The following is a 19,265-nucleotide window of genomic DNA, read 5'->3' on the forward strand; positions in this document are numbered from 1 at the left end:
CTTTGACAGATCAGGTGTATAAAATATGACTTCATTCAGGATTATTGTGGGGAAAAATGGAATGAATTAGTTGTCACAATTATAATGATTAAGGCTTTGGACTTCAGATCCTACTACTGATAACTGTGATCGTGAGCAAGTAACTTGCTATGCCTGTGTGTGAATAGAAAACCAAAAGGAATGCGACCAAATATATCTCAAATAGTGTATGCTGCTTTGGATAAAGGCATCAAAATATACAGTAAGTAATAATAATAAGTAAAAATGCAAGTTGAATGTAAAGAGTGCTTCTTGTTTGAAATATTGCATGCTTAATCACATTATCAGATACTTTTTGGCACACTGCAGTGTAGGAATTAGGTTAATGCTAATGCATACAAATAGACTTGTTGACGCTCCACGCAAGCAGGGAATCAATAAATTGAATGTTGGTTCTACTTTCAGTATTTATGTATGGCTGGTTGGGAATTGGGGTAGGTTTTGAGGTATCAAAGTACCCCAAAGAACGTTTGTAGTGCAAGAGTTTTTCAACACAAGTGAATCGTGTAAATGCAGTGCATTTTGGGTGATGTTACGTTTTGAAAAGCGCCTGTACCATAGCATTTCTGGTGATGAGGCAAAAGGGATAATGTTTGACAGGCCACAGTGTTAAAGCACTTCCACCTTTAAAAGCATACTAAACTGCATGGCGGTTAAAGCACACAAGCAGCCATGCCATGAACAGGTTATCAGTTTATCGGTTATTTACACCAAACCCTGTCCCAGTGTTTCCATGTTTAAGCAGTTTTCCACCCCGATTATTGTTTAAGCTGACTGATTTTGTGTGAATGCTATTAAGTTTCTCCATAGATGGTCTGCTCGATTCTTGTATTTAGCAAAACATAAAACATTAGAATACTGAAGGGAATTTGGATGTCCCTAGTTCATCACTATTGGACAGAGCAAGAATTGCATGGAAATATGTGGAGTAAATGTTCCTGCCAATTCTCTTATACACAGTGCAGTGGATTTTCTAGTAAAGTAGAACCTCGATTATCCACTCACCGATTTACTAAAGTTCTGTATTAGCGGACGTTAACCTGTACTTGTAATACAAGACTTTTCTTTTAATTCAATACGTTCTCCAAGAATTCTGTCCTGAACATGTTAGCCTCAGCTGTACCGAGCTGGTACTCAAGGTGACTCACTCACCCCACCTGCCCCCTGTGTTATTGTTAGTGTGTTACCATAGTTGACCATGCACACATGCTCTACTGTTTTGTTCATGTAGGATTTTTTTTGTTTATACATTTCAAACTGTTGTGGTGAACTACCAGTGGGAACTGTAAATGTACATTCTCTGGCTCAGGGGCAAGTGCTTTGTGGAGTTAGCTGAATGGACAGAGCCACACAGAGCCCGTCTATTACCACTGGTGCACCAACCATTGATCTCTCCCTGTGTCCACCACCATCTTCTCTTTAAACCGTTGCCACTACACTCTATTCGTCCACAGTGTAAATCCCACCCTCATCACCAACTCAATTGCTTTCAATACGCACTAATACGCATCTCATTTCAAAGATTTGCACAGTGGTGAGCTGCATGTAATGAGCTGCAAGCTGGTGGTCTCTGGCTCAGACGCAAGCGCTTTGCAGTGTGAGCTAAATGGAGACATCAATCATCAGCCAAGCAGAGCCCGTCTATGACTGACCACTGTGAGTGGCGCACTTCCCTGGTGACATCAGCTGACCCCTCTCTGTGTCCGCCCTTGTCTTCTCTGCTCAGCAGTGCCACTACAGTGGCCATTCATTTTATCAGAGTTTTTAGGTATTTAAGGTAGCATCAGTCCACATTACTTTAGATCAGGGGTCTCCAATCACAGTCCTGGAGGGCCGCAGTGGCTGCAGGTTTTTGCTCCAACCCAATTGCTTAATAAGAAGCACTAATTGCTCAAGTAACACTTCTGCTTCACTTTAGTTGTCTCGCTCATTAAGATTTTGAATGCTTATTGCTTATTTTCATCTTAAACAGCTGTATTCATTCAGTTTTTAATGGATCCTAATTAGCAATAACATGCGAATGACAAAAGAGACCAGCATTTCTCCATTTGGCTTGTTACCATTTACGCCAGTGTGTATTTATCTTGCATTATTTGGTTTAATTAAATACTTGGAAGGAAAGTAAAGAGAAAAAAGTGAATGATTGAGAATTGCTTGTCCATTTTAGCCTTTAAATCATTTGGATGATATCCTTAGATAGGGGAAGAAAGTCTAGGATATGAGAATGACCTGACATAACAGAGTTAGATAAAGCACTAACAAGCCATGAAATTAAATTATTGGCAGAATTGCTTTCTAATTAAGCAACCGGGTTAGAACAAAAACCTGCAGCCCTTCAGGACTGTGATTGGAGACCCCTGCCTTAGATAATTGGGGTTCTACTGTATATATGTATTTATTCAGAAGGTGGATTCTTAATTTCCTTCTCCATTTTCTTGTTCGGCCAGTGTGACCTACAAAGTTGTATGTTAATTCATTTTTCACCACTGACTCATAATAAATATCAGTAAATAATTTTCTCTGTACTTGTAAAGTACCTCAGGATAATTATCTTTATAGAAAGGTGCTATATAACATGAACTTTTTTTTTTTCCAGGCAGCAAATACAGAAGTGCAGTTTGGACCAATGAAGCTCCATGAAGATCAACTTCAGGTATGAGTTCAGATATCATAACCACACAAAAGACAGCTGAGTGATGTTTATGTCATATTTACATCATTTATTGCTGCAGTAACTGACAATGAGCAGTCACTATGACAAGTCCTGTGTAGATATGTACTGCGCTGTGAGAACTGAGCTCATACACATTCTTGCTGACTGTTGTGTAGCATGTTAATGTGCTTGATGCTGTGTCAGAGCACAAATCCTTTAGGGCAAGAGAAAAAGAAAAAAAACCAAAAAAACACTCAAATAAAACCACATTTGATGGGCCTCTTCCTAAAGAAATAAGGCCATGTCTGTTGTTCCATCCATTTAAATGATAATAAATAACTAAAAAAGGGAAAGGAAAAGAGCTTTTTGTGAGTAAGGTTTAGTAGTGTACTGGGGGCTGGGTGTGCAAACAAAGAAGAAAAATGAAAAGCAGAGAGAAATGAACAAGGAAAGAGGATGTCAATGGAATTCATGCAGAGTTACAGAGCATGTGAAGGATGTCACCAGCCACATTAAAAGAACACAGTCTCCTAAGAAACAACAGTTAGTTGTGTCATTTCTTATATAATTTCTCTGTATTATTGTACCTGGATGTAGAATTCTAGCAACTCCTCAGTGTCTGCTTTCATGCACCTTTCAAATTGTTGCTCATGGTACAAATTACTATTCTGATACTTGCTTCTTCACCATAACGAATGTTTGCGAGGTTACAAGATTAAGTCATGTCACTTAAATCAGTTGGTCAGGAGTGGGGTAAATGCTGCCTCCCAGTAGCATCTGCTCATATCTGACTCTAACCCCCCAGCCCCTTGCCCTGCATACCCAGTTCCACATCTGCAGTGCCTGGACCCAAAAACGAAATCTGGGTAAAGCCATACTTTAACCACTATTGTCATGATTAGGGGTGATATTGCCACAGTTTTTCAAATGTTCCACTTCCTTATATGTTTGAGGTTTATTTAGTCAGTTCTGAAGTTTGTTTTGTTTCTTTTGCAATTATTTAAAAGTGTTTGTGATTCATTTTTCATTTTCATATCGCTAAAACAATTATTATTATGAAACTATTCTCTCAAAAATAAAAACTAATTGAGGTAAGTCACCAATAATAAAAAACTAAAACATGTGGGCAAAACATCATAAAACCAAAGTAAAGATGAATTTACGGGTGAAAATAGTAGAAAATTAAAAACTAATATAAAACATTTACAGAGGAGATTAGATGACTGAAAGTCCATCTCCATGCCGTACAACATTTCCAGTCATCGGCTACACTCTAGACGTCTGCCACATTGCGTGCTTAGCTGCTGCATACCCAAGTTCCATAACAAATCCATGTGATTAACACTTTCAAAAATATCATGCATTTTGTTTTATCGTTATTCTTTTTAAACAACTGCCATATAAAAGCCTCACAGTCATTGAGGGCTGCAGGTTCTTTTATGCCAACTTCAAATGTGCATAAGAATCAATAGACCTGCTGACTGCTGTTTGTTGGCCTTTGTATAGTAAACATTTGCTCCCTGCCTTTACTGTACTTCCTCAAGTGTTATCTACCTTTATCTAAACACGATGAGACATCTCACTTATCAAGCCATCATATCAGCAATGGTGGTTTCCTTGTCAGTGGGACAGTTTAATTATCCACAGCATGAAAGATGAAAGATTTTTTTTTTATTTTTGCGGAAAAAAAAAAAGTGTGATGTGTGAGATTTCCCCGAGTGTCACCATTGTGTTGTATTTAGTGCACTGATATCACAGCATGTGATTTATGTGGCAGATGAGCTTCCCTCAGTTTGAGGTTTACACTGGTAGAAAGTACAGTTTTTAGAATTATAGAAAAATTAGTAACTGAATGAGGAAATTTTGAATTAGAAAATGGTATAAAATTAAGGCCCATTTGGGGACTTAGTAAACATTTTTAATGTTTCTTGTTTCTAGTTACTTCATCAAAGAGTCAGTTAACAGATTTTTGTTTACTAAATATTTTTTAACAGTCATATTCAGAAATGAGAATGACTAGGAAAGATGCTGACCACCAGGTCCTCCCAAGATCAAAACCAATTCCCAAAACTGGAATTTTTTTTTCTAAAATTTTCATCAGTTAGAGTTTTATATGAAGAGGAGGCACAAATATCTGTTGGGATGACAAGTGGTTTTATTTGCTACACTTTTCTGCTCCGGAGCGGCCAGTTAGCTAGTGTAACGAGACACTGTAGCACGGCTGTCCCAACTGTAGTACTTGGGGTATCTGAGTTGCATTTCTAGTAGCTAGAAATACCCCACTGCTTTTTCATGGTTCTCCCTTCGTAGATTTTATGTTTTAGCTCAACTTCTACAAGTTTTTTTCTTCTGCATGACCGATTTGTAGTAAGCTGCTCCCCTGCCCAGGGTAGGTTCCGACCAGTCTGGTGCCCTCAGTTGGACTTAGTAGTTTGGAGGAATATGCATTTTATGGACGGTCATTTTTTTTTTTTTTTTTTAAACTCATTTTCAGTGGTTACAGAATTGATATTTAAAAGCCACACCAAATGCAAGCGACTCCAGTTATTATGTATACCTGTTTCCAAGATGGCTCTGCGTCAGGAGGAAAAGTGAATACTCTGTTTCCTCTTTCCTGTTTTCATAATGTCACATCTACAGCTCACAACCGCTTTCTTTCCCCCTTGGGCCCACTGTGTGTTTTATTATGTTTCTGAGTGACACAAGTCTGGATGACCTACTACAGTAGCTTTGAGAATATGTGTAAAAGAACTTTTCTCTTTAAAGCTGCATTTTACCCCTATATTATGTGATGATATTCCAATCTGTGATTAACCTCTCTGAATCTTTGATATGTTAAATGCACTGCAATTGTTGTTGGTTATTAAATAGAGGAAAATAGCCAGGGATTGACTTTTGTCAGGATGTAACTGTTCTATAGGTTACTCTTTTTCATAGTTACTTGTTAGAGTGGGGCATTAGTACCACCCTGTATATTGTGCCTAAAGCAGGGGCATTCTACCAGCAAAAGCATGAACTCATTAAGCAGGGTTTTCAGCCCAATGTGGGATGACTTTATTGACGTCCCAAACCTCAACAAATATCAGTATTTAAACTAGCACCCGACTTTTACAATTAACAGAGTTGGTTTCTTTAGAAATCTGGATCTCAAATTCCCTTAGCATTTTTGGTGGGTCTTGCTTTATATCTTTGCCCTAATTATCATTGTACGGTTTCCTCCTCAATACTTTCATAATACACCCTTGGCCAATCCAGTCCTGTCTTTATACCAAACTGTGATCATGTGATGTGTGTAATGTATTTTTATGTCTGTATAGAGTGGATTCAGAAAGTATTCTGACCCCTTGACTTTCTGCACACCTTATTGTATTGTACACTTGATTTTAAATTTATCAATCAGTTTAAACTCAATAATTACATAGTGAGAGTGTTCAGAAGGGTCAGCAAATGCATTAAAAATCAAAAACTAAAATCTCTCATTCATATAGGTACTCAGACCCTTAATGCAGTACTTTGTAGAAGGCCCTTTGGCATCTTCAAGTCTTCTCTGACAAGTCTCTAAAAGTTTTGCACTTGTGCAGTTTATCCCAGTTTTCCTGGCAGATCCTCTCAAGCTCAGTTAGATTAGATGGGAAGAGTCTGTAAACTGCCATGCTCAGGTCTTTCCACAGGGTGTTATGTCTGGGCTTTAGCCGAGCCACTCAAGGACCATCAGAGATCACTGATTCACAGTCATTGTCATGCTGAAAGGTGAATGATCACCCAAGTCTGAGGTGGTGTTCACTCTGAAGCAGGTTGTCTTCAAGGACCTCTCTGGATTTAGCCACATTCATTCTTCCTTCAGTACTAACCCATCTCCCTGTCCCTGGTGCTGAGGAGCACCTCCATAGCATGTTGTTACCACCGCCATGCTTTGCCGTAGGAATGGTGTTAGGCAGATGATGAGCTGTGCCAGGTCTTCACCAAACATAGTGCCCAAAGAGTTACATTTTTTTCTCATCAGACCAGAAAATCTTTCTTTCTGCTGTCACAGCACTATAAATTCTGTTTTTGGCAAACTGCAAGTGGCACCTGATTGACAGAGTGCAGCTGAGATGGTCCTACTTACAACAGGTTCCCCCATCTTAGTGGAGGAATTTTGAAGCTCTGTTAAGAGCATCCACTAAGTTCTTGGTCACCTCCCTTAGTAATGTTACTCTTACAACAGCAAGCAAAGTTTCTGTGAAAACAGGCAATGCTTCTGAGAAATAATCCAGGAGTTCCGAGAATAATCTTCCATAGTAACACTTTTTCTTTTTTTTTGAGTAATGCAGGCATTTTTACTTAAAGAAAATAAGTATTGCATTATGGTATTCATAATTTTAAAAAGTAATCTGACTATGTAATGCACATTACTTTAATGAATAACAATGATGTTTGTACAGGCTACTTCCAGTAGACATATCAAGTAGTAAGTGATCCTGTGAAATACAATTCAGCATTTTGTTAAAAACTGGTGGACTGCTAGATCTGTGAGAAATGGGTGATTTTCTTCAATAAATAAATGACCAAGTATGGCATTTTTGTCTCACTGGTTTAGCTGGGCTTTCTGTATCTACTGTTGGAACTTATGTAAAAATCTGATGATGTTTTAAGTCATATTTATTCAGGAATATGGAAAATTTTGAAGGGTTCACTAACTTTCATGCACCACTGTACATACACTTAGGGTGAATTCTTTAAAGCTCACTTTATAACCCCTCCACAGATTTTATACTAACAAACTATAAATTTGGCAGGGCAAGTCATTTTTCCAACAAAAACAATCCTTCCTCAGAGTATTTTCACTTTTTATTGACTATATCACAGTTCCAGTGGGTAACAAGTTTACATACAGTTTGTTAACTGTGCCTTTAAACAGCTTGGGAAAAATTCCAGAAGGTGATGTCAAGCCTTTAGGCAATTAGACACTTAGCTTCTGAAAGCCAATTACCCTAATTGGAGTCAACATGTGGATGTATGTAAAGGCCTACCATTAAACTTGACAGAATGGGAAAATGAAAAGAAATAAGCCAAGACCTCAGGGAAAAAAAACTGTGGACCTCCACAAATCTGATTTATCCTTGGGGACAATTTCCAAACGCCAGAATGTTCCATGTTCATCTGTACAAACAATAATACACAAGTCAAACACCATGGGATCACACAGCCGTCATGCCACTCAGGAAGGAGATGCATTGTGTCACCTAGAAAAGAGCGGAGTTTGGTGCAAAAAGTGCAAATGAATCCCAAAACAACAGCAAAGGACCTTGCGAAGATGCTGGAGGACACAGGTAGACAAGTCTTTCTATCCACCGTAAAACAATTCCGATATCAACATAACCTGAAAGGCCGCTAGGCAAGGAAGAAAACACTGCTCCAAAGCCCCTATAAAAAGCCAATGACACATGAGAACAAAGATCTTACCTTCCGAAGAAGTGTCCTCTGGTTTGATGAGTCCAAGATTTAAACTGTTTGATTATAATGACCATCGTTATGTTTGGAGGTAAAAGGGGAGACTTGCAAGCAAAAAAACACCATCTTAACCATCAAGCATGGTGATGTTGTGGGGGTCCTTTGCTGCAGGAGGGACTGGTACACTTCACAAAATAGATGGCATGATGAGGAGGGAAAATGAAGATATACTGGAGCTTAGCAAGGAAATTGAAGCTCAGTCAAAAATGGGTCTTCCAAATGGATATGGACCCCAAGCAGACCACCAAAGTTGTGGCAAAATGGCTTCAGGACAACAAGGTCATGGTATTCGAGTGGCCACGACAAAACCCTGACCTCAATGTGATTGAAAATTTGTGGGCAGAACTGAAAAAGTGTGTGTGAGCAAAGGAGGCCTGCAAACCTGTCCCAGTTACACCAGTCCTGTCTGGAGGAATGGGACAAAATTCCAGCAACTTTAAGAAGCTTATGGAAGGACACACAAAATGTTTGGCTCAAGTTAAACAATTTAAAGGCAATGCTACCAAATATTAACAAACTGTATGTAAACTCGTGACCCACTGGAATTGTGATATAGTTAATAAAATGTGAAATACTCAGGGCTGTGAACATTGCTGGAAAAAAATGACTTTTGCCCTGCACAAAGTGGATGTCTTAAATAATATGCCAAATGATTAGTTTGTTAGTATAAAATCTGTGGAGGGTTATAAAGTGAGTTTTGAAGAATTCATCCCAAGTGTATGGAAACGTCCAACTTCAATTGTATGTCAGGGCAGGAATTATCACAACAAGATGGTGTGTCATGAAGCGTGTAATCTGTAGTTTGTGGGCTACTTTTTCGTGTGAAACCCTAAAGAGTATATTGTAAGCAGTTGTAGATTGTCTTGATACATTGCTAAACCCGGAGAAATACAGTGCCCATGAAATGACATAAGTTAAACTACAAAAAATAATATTATCACATGTGGCACAAGATGGTTTCCCCAGCACATGACATTTTATACTTACACACTTCTACACTGTAGATTTTTTTTTTTTTTTTTGTTCATGTTCCTTTAGGGACTCCATAGAAGAAAACAATATACAGAACTGATTACTAAAAAAAGGTGATTTGTTTCACAAATAAGATGAGGACCGATAAAACAAGGGAGAACACAAGGTAGCAAAATAAAAGAACACAACAAGAATTGTGCTAAATTTCCAGACCGGAATTAACAGTTCTGTCTCAACCCGATATCTATAAACATTCTTGTCTCACCTCCAGACCCATCTCTCAGAAATATCTGTTATCTGTAACTCCTTTAGGTTGAACGCCTGTCTAGGACTCCTCCCAGCTCCCACTTCAGTGGCCCCCTTGCCAAAAGTCCTCTCAAGTGTCTCCTCAAAAGTACCTCCAGTTTTGTCTGGAACACTGGCGGTGCCGTGGGTTACATGAGGAACACCAAGTGAGTGCTGCTTCAAATGCAAACTGCCGTCTCTGCATGCCCATCATTTGTCATAAGAACTTGACACAGTCATTAGTGCAGTAAATTCATTTAAAGAGATTTTCATTTGTCACAAACAGTGATTTTGTATTGTGTTTAAGGCCCAGCACAATTGAGGAATTGGGAAAGGAGAATGTATTTGGTTTTTTTTCCACGGTCCAACTCTTCTGTTTAATTCCATGTCATAAATTTTGGCCTGCAATATTTTACTACTAATATCATGGCTGATTTGTTTACTTCAGTCTGTGCATTTGTCTACTGTAGTTGGGCCAACCTTCTGCTGATGATGTGAGTTAGTAGCAGTTTTTAAATTCTTTATTTAGACAAGTGAAAATGAATATGTGGAAATGACCAATGAGCAGCAATGTGCACCGTGCGTCATTATTATACACAATGTGAAATCCGTGCGAGTTCTTTGGAAATGAACTAAAAAAAAAAGAAAATGAATGTTCCCCAGACTAACAACTGGAAAAAATGAATGTGATAGTGCTTACACAATATGGAAATAACAAGAAAACATGATTTGTTTGCACACAGTAAAAGGTCTAAAATGAGGAAGCTGCCCATCAGCTTAGTGCCTCTGAACAACTACTGCAGCATTTGGTCACTCGCATTGTCTGGGCTATTTGAAGACACAGCTTTATTTCAGATGAACACAGAAATTGTTAGAAGTTGCCGCTGCAATTTAGTAATCAAATAATCATATTTTACTCGACACATTACCTGTCAAAGACCAGGTAATAGAAGACATTTTAAAATATGTGACCCTCTTGCCCTACGTGTACCTTCAACGTTCTGCGTACACCTTTCTTTACTATCCTCGTGTGTCTTAACCTGTCTTGCCCAGCGCTCACTCTTGTTCACCTCATGTCTGCTTTTTGACTACCACCAATGGTTGATGGGCTCCCATTATCCAACGTGAAAACATCATTTGTAATCTTTGAAGGCGACACAACGTCCCTCCTGCACCTCAACTCCTCTTCATGTGGATCAACCTCTTTTGCCCAATACTTCCACTGCCAATCGCGTCACCAAAGTCAAACTGACCAATCAGATTGCTTGGATGGACCCCACCCACACATACAGCACAGTGATTTATTATACAATTGACAGAGCATCTTTCACGGAGCACACCATTACAAGGGGCGGCCTGCCCTTATTTTTTAATACACTTTGCTCACACACAATTATTAGTCAAGCCCCCAGCATGCTGATTCCCGAATGTACTTTGTTGTGTTGTACAGCGGTGTCAGCCAAGTCCAAAGAATTACCCAGGGGACACAGATTAACAGAGACATTATTTTGGAAGAACTATGGCTTCTTCCAGAATTTAATGCTGTGGTGTGATTAGTCTTAACTACAAATTGACTGTTGTGAGCTACGCTCATTGCTGGCAGAAGCCACATTGACTTTACGCAAATTCATTTTTCTGTGCTAATGTTCACTGTAGTGCATGCACATGTATAATTCATTTGCTCGGACAGAGCTCACTTGATGTGCAGTAATACGCTGAGACATAATACAAGATGAAACGTGAATAATGTACGCCAACCAGTAGTAAGCTAGCGCTCAGAGTGTGTGTTCTATCTGATTGATGCAGGGGTACCGAACATACTTACTGACCCAGTAAAATACTCTTGCATTAAGGAGTAGAAATTCCTTTTATGTATTATTATTTTTTATTTTTTCCTCACAGCCAACATCTAAGAGTGGCTAAATAGCACCCTCTAGAGACCATAAGTGACACATGTGGTGCCAGACATCCATCCTTACTACCCAATAAGGGAGTAGATTGCAACTACTTGGAGTTGCTTTTGTGTTGGTACCATATCCAGAATAACATTTAGATTCTTAGAGTTATACAAAAAGGAGTTTACTGAGGAAGCTGGAGTGGATGGTATGACCTAAAATCTGTCTCTCAGTATAACTGAAAATTCTCATGGTTTTGGTATAGTGAATCTGTGTGCACATTTGAGACTAAAACTTTACATGAATCAGTTATACACTTGTTATGATTAAAGTAATTAACATATATACACACATCTTATGGCTCAAAATGCTTTCAACACTCAAATAGGTTCGACTGCAGGTGTTCACCTCTCTTGAACCAATAAAAGTACAGCTCCTCTCTCTCTCTCTCTCACTCACTCACTCACTCACTCACTCACTCACTCACTCACTCACTCACTCACTCACTCACACAAAGGCTGCCAAGCAAACCAATAGAGTCAAGCCAAAGACCTCCACATTTGCATTCCATTGAAGAGCCAATCAAATGACATACATGCAGTAACATTTAGTGGCCTTTACATTACATGACTGTCATCTTGTACGATACGCCCAGTCATTTACATGTTTCTGAACCTGCCCACTTCAAGATGTACCTCACATGTCATTCTAATAACCTCCCACAGCCCTAATCTTACTCATAGCGCAGGGATGTGTTATCTTTCTTAGGAGTAATGACAACTACCAAGTAGGCATGTCTTGGAGTAGGTATGTTGCATGGCACTGCCAGCCACAGCCAGATCTTCTCAGACTTTTTGCTGCATAAATCATATAACATAAACATTCAGTCCTATTGGTTGTCCAGGGAGCTCCTGAATCCCAGAGCGAGGTCTGCAGTTAGTCTCCGGTCTTCCCCTTCCTGTTTGTATTGACTTACCAATCGGAGTGAACTGCACACACTCTGTGGCATTCCTTTACAGGGGTAGACTCACTTATCACACACAGTTCACATACAAGTCCACTCAAAAAGACATTACTTTAAGACACTATATCAATTTTCCTTTTGCTTTCACACTTTATGTCCATGTTTTTTTTTTTTTAAGTGTTTGCAAGTTTTTCAAGCATTTTTAGCATTATATCTTTTTTTTTTCATTATTAACGTTGGAAAACAAATTTGGTCCATCAAACCAGTTTATCACCCATTAATATAAGTGAAGTAATATGTCCAGGAATGGAATAACAGAAACAAAGCAAACACAGTGAAATAAACATACTGAAGGCAAATGCTTTGCCCCTAGTGAGGTATAATTCATTTCACTCCTTCTTACCTCCACCCTTAACCCATTACTTTGGCCTTTCCTCCTCTTCCTTGCTAGGTGAGACATTGCCTCTGCTCTCCTAGCTCCAAGCTCATCTGGAAGTGCAGCTGGAAGCCATTTTAAGGCCTGACCCAGGAGCACTTCACATGTAACACCTACTCTGTGGAGAAGTACTTCTGGGTCACTCCAGAACTTGTATGGCTGTACACCAGAAGTTCACTCTGCTGGTGGCAGTGTGGGTCCATAGAGTCTTTGGCCACTGATGAGCTTATCTCTTTAGTTTCCAGAAGTCCGTTTTTTATTTTTTCCAGCCAGTGTTCCCTAGCAGCCATGCCAATGTCCAGATAAGATCATAGTGAGTACCCGTTATAAGGGTAGGATCTGTTCCCTTTGTCCCAGTCAGACCTCTTCCAGGGGGAGTAATGTGACAGAATGTGCAACTGAATGTAAAATGCAATGTAAGGTTTTATTTCAGAAAAATTCAGCCCCGTGTCTTTATACAAATCAGTAACAATATGCTATCCGGTCACACTATTAAAAAGCTTTCAGTGAGATTTCCCATGAATAATTTGAACCCTGTGTGCCAGCATGCACACTGTGCTGGCTTCAGAGAGAGCGTAAACAACAAGTAAATTGTGTTAAACCCCAAAGAACTAAAAGAGGCCATTTGAATTGAGCAAATGAGAAAAAAAAAAAATCTTCATGCTGTGGGGTAATATTGTACTGAATGCCCAATTGTAGACTGTCGGATTGGCAGTTCTGGTGAATCCCACAGCATCTGGGTTTTGTAAAAGGTTGTTGGGGCCAATAAGAAAGAAAAATGGAAAATAATAACAGTCATTATGGAAAGACAATATACAGTCAAGTCTTATCAATAAGTAAAAATTCTGGTCTGGTGCGTCGATGTCTACTGAAATGAGAACTGGCAGGAAATACAGAGTGTGGGTTTGGCAGGGCACCAGTGCTCAGCATTATTGTCCTAAAAATCATATCAGCATTCTGCATTGTGGAGAAATGTAGATTTTAACAGAGATATATATATATATTTTGCTTTATGTTGTCAACTCCAAGTCCTAATTTTAAAGAGAACAACAAATAAAATTTGCTTTGCCATTATGTATTTAACTGACAGGCAAGCACTCCTTTCTCATCTCGGTTAACAGTGAAATTAGAGTCCAGTCCATAAACACTTTCATAACAATTAGTTGGTCATCAGAAATGAATTCCATGTGTATTTTAAAATTAAGTGCTTTTACAAATGAAGGCTACCGGTATATTGCTGGGTTGAAATCATTTTTCAACAAAGCGGACGTGATATATTCCTGAATACCCAGCATTGGCATCTTCCCCACCTCATAAACTAGTACAAGTATAACCCATGGAAATGTACCAGGCATACTTACATTTTACGAGTTAAAAATTTAAAGACAGGCCAGTTAAACTACTATATGATTATACCTGCAGCAAGACTATGACACAAATCCATATCCTAAACTCTTTGTCAGTATAACAGCAGCTATCCTGTAGGAGAAAAACTAAGTAGCTACAAAATATTTAATGAAATAATGCATTTTCAAAAGATGGCAAAACGTAAATGTAGAACGTGTAAATTGGGTGCAGTCTGAATAGACAACGGGAGATCATTACACAGTTTTGGAGTAAGAACATCTCGGTACATCCGGCAAGAGGAGAGATGGTCAGCAGATAGGCAGAATGGAGACTTCTTGAAGAGACATAAGGAGAAACCATGGATTGGAGATACTAAGGGGCACATCCATTCAGAGAACTGTGGGTCAAGATGAGTTTTGAACTGGATTCTTGCAGCAACAGGAAGCCATTGAAAAGACAAAAGCAGAGGAGTAGCAGGAGTGAAATGAGGAACAGAGAACACCAGTCAAGCAGCTGCATTCTGGAGGAGCTGGAAAGGTCAGATAGCAGCTGAAGGAAGTCCTGCCAGGAAGACAGTTGCAATAGTCAAGCCTAGATACAACCAGTGCCTTGCATAATTACTGAGGAAGGGTCGAATTCTTTGAATATTGTGAAGAAACAAAACAACAGGGTTAGATCACTGAAGATGTATTTGTATATGAAAGTATGTTATATGAAAGTGAGGAGTCCAGAGTTGCATTAATATTCCTAACTGTGACTGATGGTGAAAGGGTGAAATCTTCAAGAGGAACTCGTAGGGATAAATCTGAGGAAGGAGTACCAGAGGGGAGGTATAGGGCATCAGACTTTGAAAGGCCAAGTTTCAAGATGATGATCTTCATTCCAAGATGAGATAGCAGAAAGACAGCTGTGAGATCTGGACTGAAACCTGTGGGTTATCAGAGGCAAATGAGAGAAAGAGCGGTGTCTCATCGGCATAGAGGTGGTAGAAGAATCCTTGAGAAGAAATAACACTGCCTTAGGAGCGACTGTGGAGAGAAAAGAGAAGTGATTTGGAAATTGGAAATAAATTGAGGGAGTAGCGAAGCAGAGTCAAAAATGGGCATTGGTCAAAAAATATTCCAAGCAAAAGGATCTGAAAGAAACAAATATGAAACCCTAACAAAAATTCAAGGTCAGAATATGTTGCAAAAAATGTAGGTCCTAAAAAAACGAAGAGATTTAGCCTTCCTCTAACACTAAGAAGAAAGCTAGAGAGACTCTTATGTTACAAACATGTTTTATGTCATGCCCCCAGAAATGGCTCATTTTGAATAAACAGAACAGTTTTTTCATTAGAAATGCAACATAAAAAAGGAGCCCTGCGTGTGACTGGGTTGCAAAGTTGTACCAAGTCACAGTTGGCCTTGTTTGTTTTCGTTCTCATCAAAGAGCTCACACAGTAGAAGGTCTGTTAGTGCCACACAGTCTCAGGGCTCTTATGATAAAGCCGCCATTGGTTAGACATGCCAGAGGCAGAAGTAAAAGTGCGCTGCATTAGCTGTGCTTCTCCTCTGTCCTGTGCGTTGCCTCTTATGAATCTGACCAACGTTCTTACTGTAAGCTTGGGCTTTATAAGTTTTGAATAGGAGGCCTTTTTAGACATGTATGAAGCTACAGAAAATATAACACTTTTGGCTGGGTGGTGTTAGTTCATCAGCAGGCGTGGGTAGAGAACATGCATATTCTTGCTTAGTTTCTCAGCCAGCATAAAAGTGATGTGTGCTTTTCCATTTATAGGCTGGTTCACAGCAAAGGGCAATCTGGCATCAATTAAACCTCAAGTACGCAAGTCTGGCCAAGCAAGCCCACTGCCTTGTGCCTCTACTATAACCCTCATTTTCACTGTCCAGCACAGCAGGCCTTCTCACGATCCCTCTCTGCCTCTAGTCTTAAAACAATTCCATTCTTACGAGGCACTTGATGAGAAGTTAAAATAAAACAGCACTGGTACACAGGGGATGATAAATACTGATGTCTGATATTAGAGGTAGCTTTGCCACTTCACTGCAAGGGAACTTTGCATCATTTCCCAGGAGGGGGGAATTCTGTCTGAGGTTTGTATGCTGTCCTCAGAGACTCTGGTTTCACCCAACAGTTCAAAGACAGGTGGCTAGGATAACCAGCCTTGTGCGAGTGACTGTGGCTTGCAATGCACTGGCAGCCATCATGGGTCAATTCTTGTCTTCACCAGTTGTTACTGTAATTCTCCAGCTCTACTCCTCCCCATAAAATGTGTTCAGAGAAAAGAGATATAGTCAGTGATATTCTAAAAGACAAGTCAACATGTGGCTTGCATAATCCGTGTCTGTGTGGAATAGCTGTACGGCAGACATAGTGAGAGATCAGAAAGAAGAACACCTAATGTTCTTCTGCAAACAAATGCAGATTTACAGGCTTTGCAAGTGGGCCATAGAAAACTTTAGCTGTGACAGGCGCTGTACCCTAGTGGCAGAAGAACTGGACTTCTACCCACTTACTCGTTTATGAAACCTCTAGCAACTCAGTCCTTTAGTTGTGAGAAAAGAAGAAAGAAAAAAAAGGAATTAGTTGTACTCTTGAAAATTGCTGTGGGATGGTGCTCATTGAAGCAAGGCACTATATAAATTAGTATCGGCTTGTTTTGTTTATGTATTGCAGGCATGACAGCAGCACTGGATAAGGCAGGTCAGATAAATAAATAAAACTGTGATTATCTAAGAGTATCTATTCTTGCCAGTACCCTGCCAAATGACTCATGGATGTGTACCTCACGTATTTTGGACTGTTGCCCAAATAGTTGGCATTTAACTGTGTAGGAAAGGTATTACAGGAGGGAATATTTATAGCAGCAGTAATTACATGGCAGAGCAATGTGTGTAACTGAGACAGCCCTTTTTATGTATGCCTAGCATTAGAGAGATAGCTAGAGTGAAAGGCACTATATTAGACTGAAAGGCACTTTATTCAGTAGACAGATACTGTAGATAATCTATGATGGATAGAGTGAAAGGCACTATATTACATAGACAGAATCTACAAAATATAGTGCCATCCTATCTAGATAATATAGTACCTTTTCTTTATATAATGCCTCTATTGATCTCATAAAATGCCCTTCTCTCTCTCTCTCTCTCTCTCTCGCTCTCACTCTCTACAGTATATTATAATCTCACATAATGCCTTCTCTATCCATCTATCACACATAGCAATAAAATAAAGAAAAAAACGGCAACCTATCACAATATGTAGAGTAGCTCCCTCTGGTGTCTATTATTCTAATCGCCTGCAGGTACTTGAAGAATAACTTTGGTATTTTTGATGTTAAAGTGATTTTTGTTATCAAATATGTTACACATTTGTTTGACCCTAAAATTTGTCTTGTTTAATGATGCTGTATTTATAAAATTTTAAATACTGCACATTTTGGGCAAATTTCAATTGTGGCCAGTGGGGCACCAGAAGAAACATGAACCTAAACAATTCCAGAATTTGTCCATGTTAAAGTGGATAATATTCCTGTTTGTTGGCTTATGTCTTGAGACTACTAGTATAGAGAATTACAAAAGTGCATATTCACATTGTTTTTTAAATAATCTAATAAATTTTTTTAAAAGGTCCAGCTTTGCCATTTACTTCATACCATCTTTACATACATGACAACCTTTTATCCTCAAGGGATTGGTTTATTTGCTGTTATCTTCCAGAGTACTAAAGTTACAGTTGTACATGTAATGCAATCATAGAAATCACACACACTCCATTTTTTCACATTTCTGAACCGTTTTAGCTAAAAAGCAGTGTTGTGTTCAACAGCTACAGACACTTTTTACTTTTGGAATTACACAGTGCTACACTACTTCCAGTTTGATAAGAACAGCACCAGATTACATCCAGATGTGATTGTATAAGGAGTTGTTTGAACAAGCGAGGTATCAAAACCAGAAGACTAATAGAGTGAGTGTCAAAGAAACCATATTTGAAATACTAAAGCAAAAAGTCAAAAGCTGAGAAGACTATAAAAGGTAATACTGAAAATAAATGCCCAAAGGTTTGTGTCATAATCCGTCAAATTCAGATAATTACAGTTCCATCGCACCAATGACGTAATTTCCATAACTTCCAGGACCCCTCTCTGTGGCAACATCTGACGTAAAACAGCTACCACGATGCAAAATGTCAGTGACCGTAAGTAAACAGAAATAATAATGTATCATTTCAAACAAAATTATAAACATATGGAAATGGATAAAAAAAAATAACCACAAGGAAAAAAACCATAAATCAAGAATAAGAACCGTGACACAGTTGGCCCGTATAGCATCCTTCTTAGACTGTTGTGTACATAAAAAACTATTTATCTGCCATCTTAGGTTAGATTTATTTTTACTTCTATGTAAATGGAAGTTTGATAATGGGTACAAAAACTTGCTATCAAGTTAAACTCGCATTCTGAGTCTATGATGTTCAAAACATCGAAAAAAGTTGGTTTTAGCATTGTGTCTGTATGTGTGTATATCTGTGGATAACTGAAATAGATTTTCATGTCTTAAAAATACATTTTTCATTGTAAAATGATGCATTCTTTTGTGTTGTGTAGAGCTCCTGGAAGACTACATCCTAGCAAAAGATTAAACATTTTAGAAGTGGTGGATTCCAAGATATCTGTCCTGAGCAATGACACCTGTGTATACAATAACTTATGGGGAAAAAAAATAGACCCGTCTTCTTTAAACAAATTGCATCATGTTTGTCTCGTTACAGGCATACTGTTTTAGGTTCACTACTTATCTCCATATCTTTCAAAAACCATTCAACCTACATCCAACAATAACTGCCATAGAAAGTGTTTAACTGGTATTTTTGCAGTCTGCTCCATTTACGTCATGGGACAGGCCTGTTGATTTGCAAAATTTTTGCATAAGTAGTATTTTGAGATAAATAGTTGATTAAAATATACATATACACATTGACAAAGGCACCCATGCAGATGAAGAAAGCTGGCAGCTTGTTTGCACTACCGGAGTATATGCTGGATAACTAAGAGGAAGAAATGAACACACAAATGCACCCCAGCAGATCTGTAAAGGTCAACGTTAAGCCACCCTATACCAATCTGTCTGTCTACAGTATGCAGCTTGTTTATTCCACTTGAATAAAAAA

General features: G+C 38.8%; 1 protein-coding gene across 3 annotated transcripts in view; it reads left to right on the forward strand.

Moving 5' to 3' along the window:
• Nucleotides 1-19,265, forward strand: part of pde8a (phosphodiesterase 8A) — a 324,022-nt gene that overhangs the window by 217,913 nt on the left and 86,844 nt on the right. For all 3 annotated transcript variants that reach the window (XM_051920426.1, XM_028823660.2, XM_051920427.1), the window contains one exon: nucleotides 2,636-2,692. In XM_051920426.1, coding sequence (XP_051776386.1) covers nucleotides 2,636-2,692 — 57 coding nt within the window. The remainder of the gene's footprint in view (nucleotides 1-2,635; nucleotides 2,693-19,265) is intronic.

The sequence above is a fragment of the Erpetoichthys calabaricus genome, chromosome 17 (assembly GCF_900747795.2).
Source record: "Erpetoichthys calabaricus chromosome 17, fErpCal1.3, whole genome shotgun sequence".
Classification (NCBI taxonomy): Eukaryota; Metazoa; Chordata; class Cladistia; order Polypteriformes; family Polypteridae; genus Erpetoichthys; species Erpetoichthys calabaricus.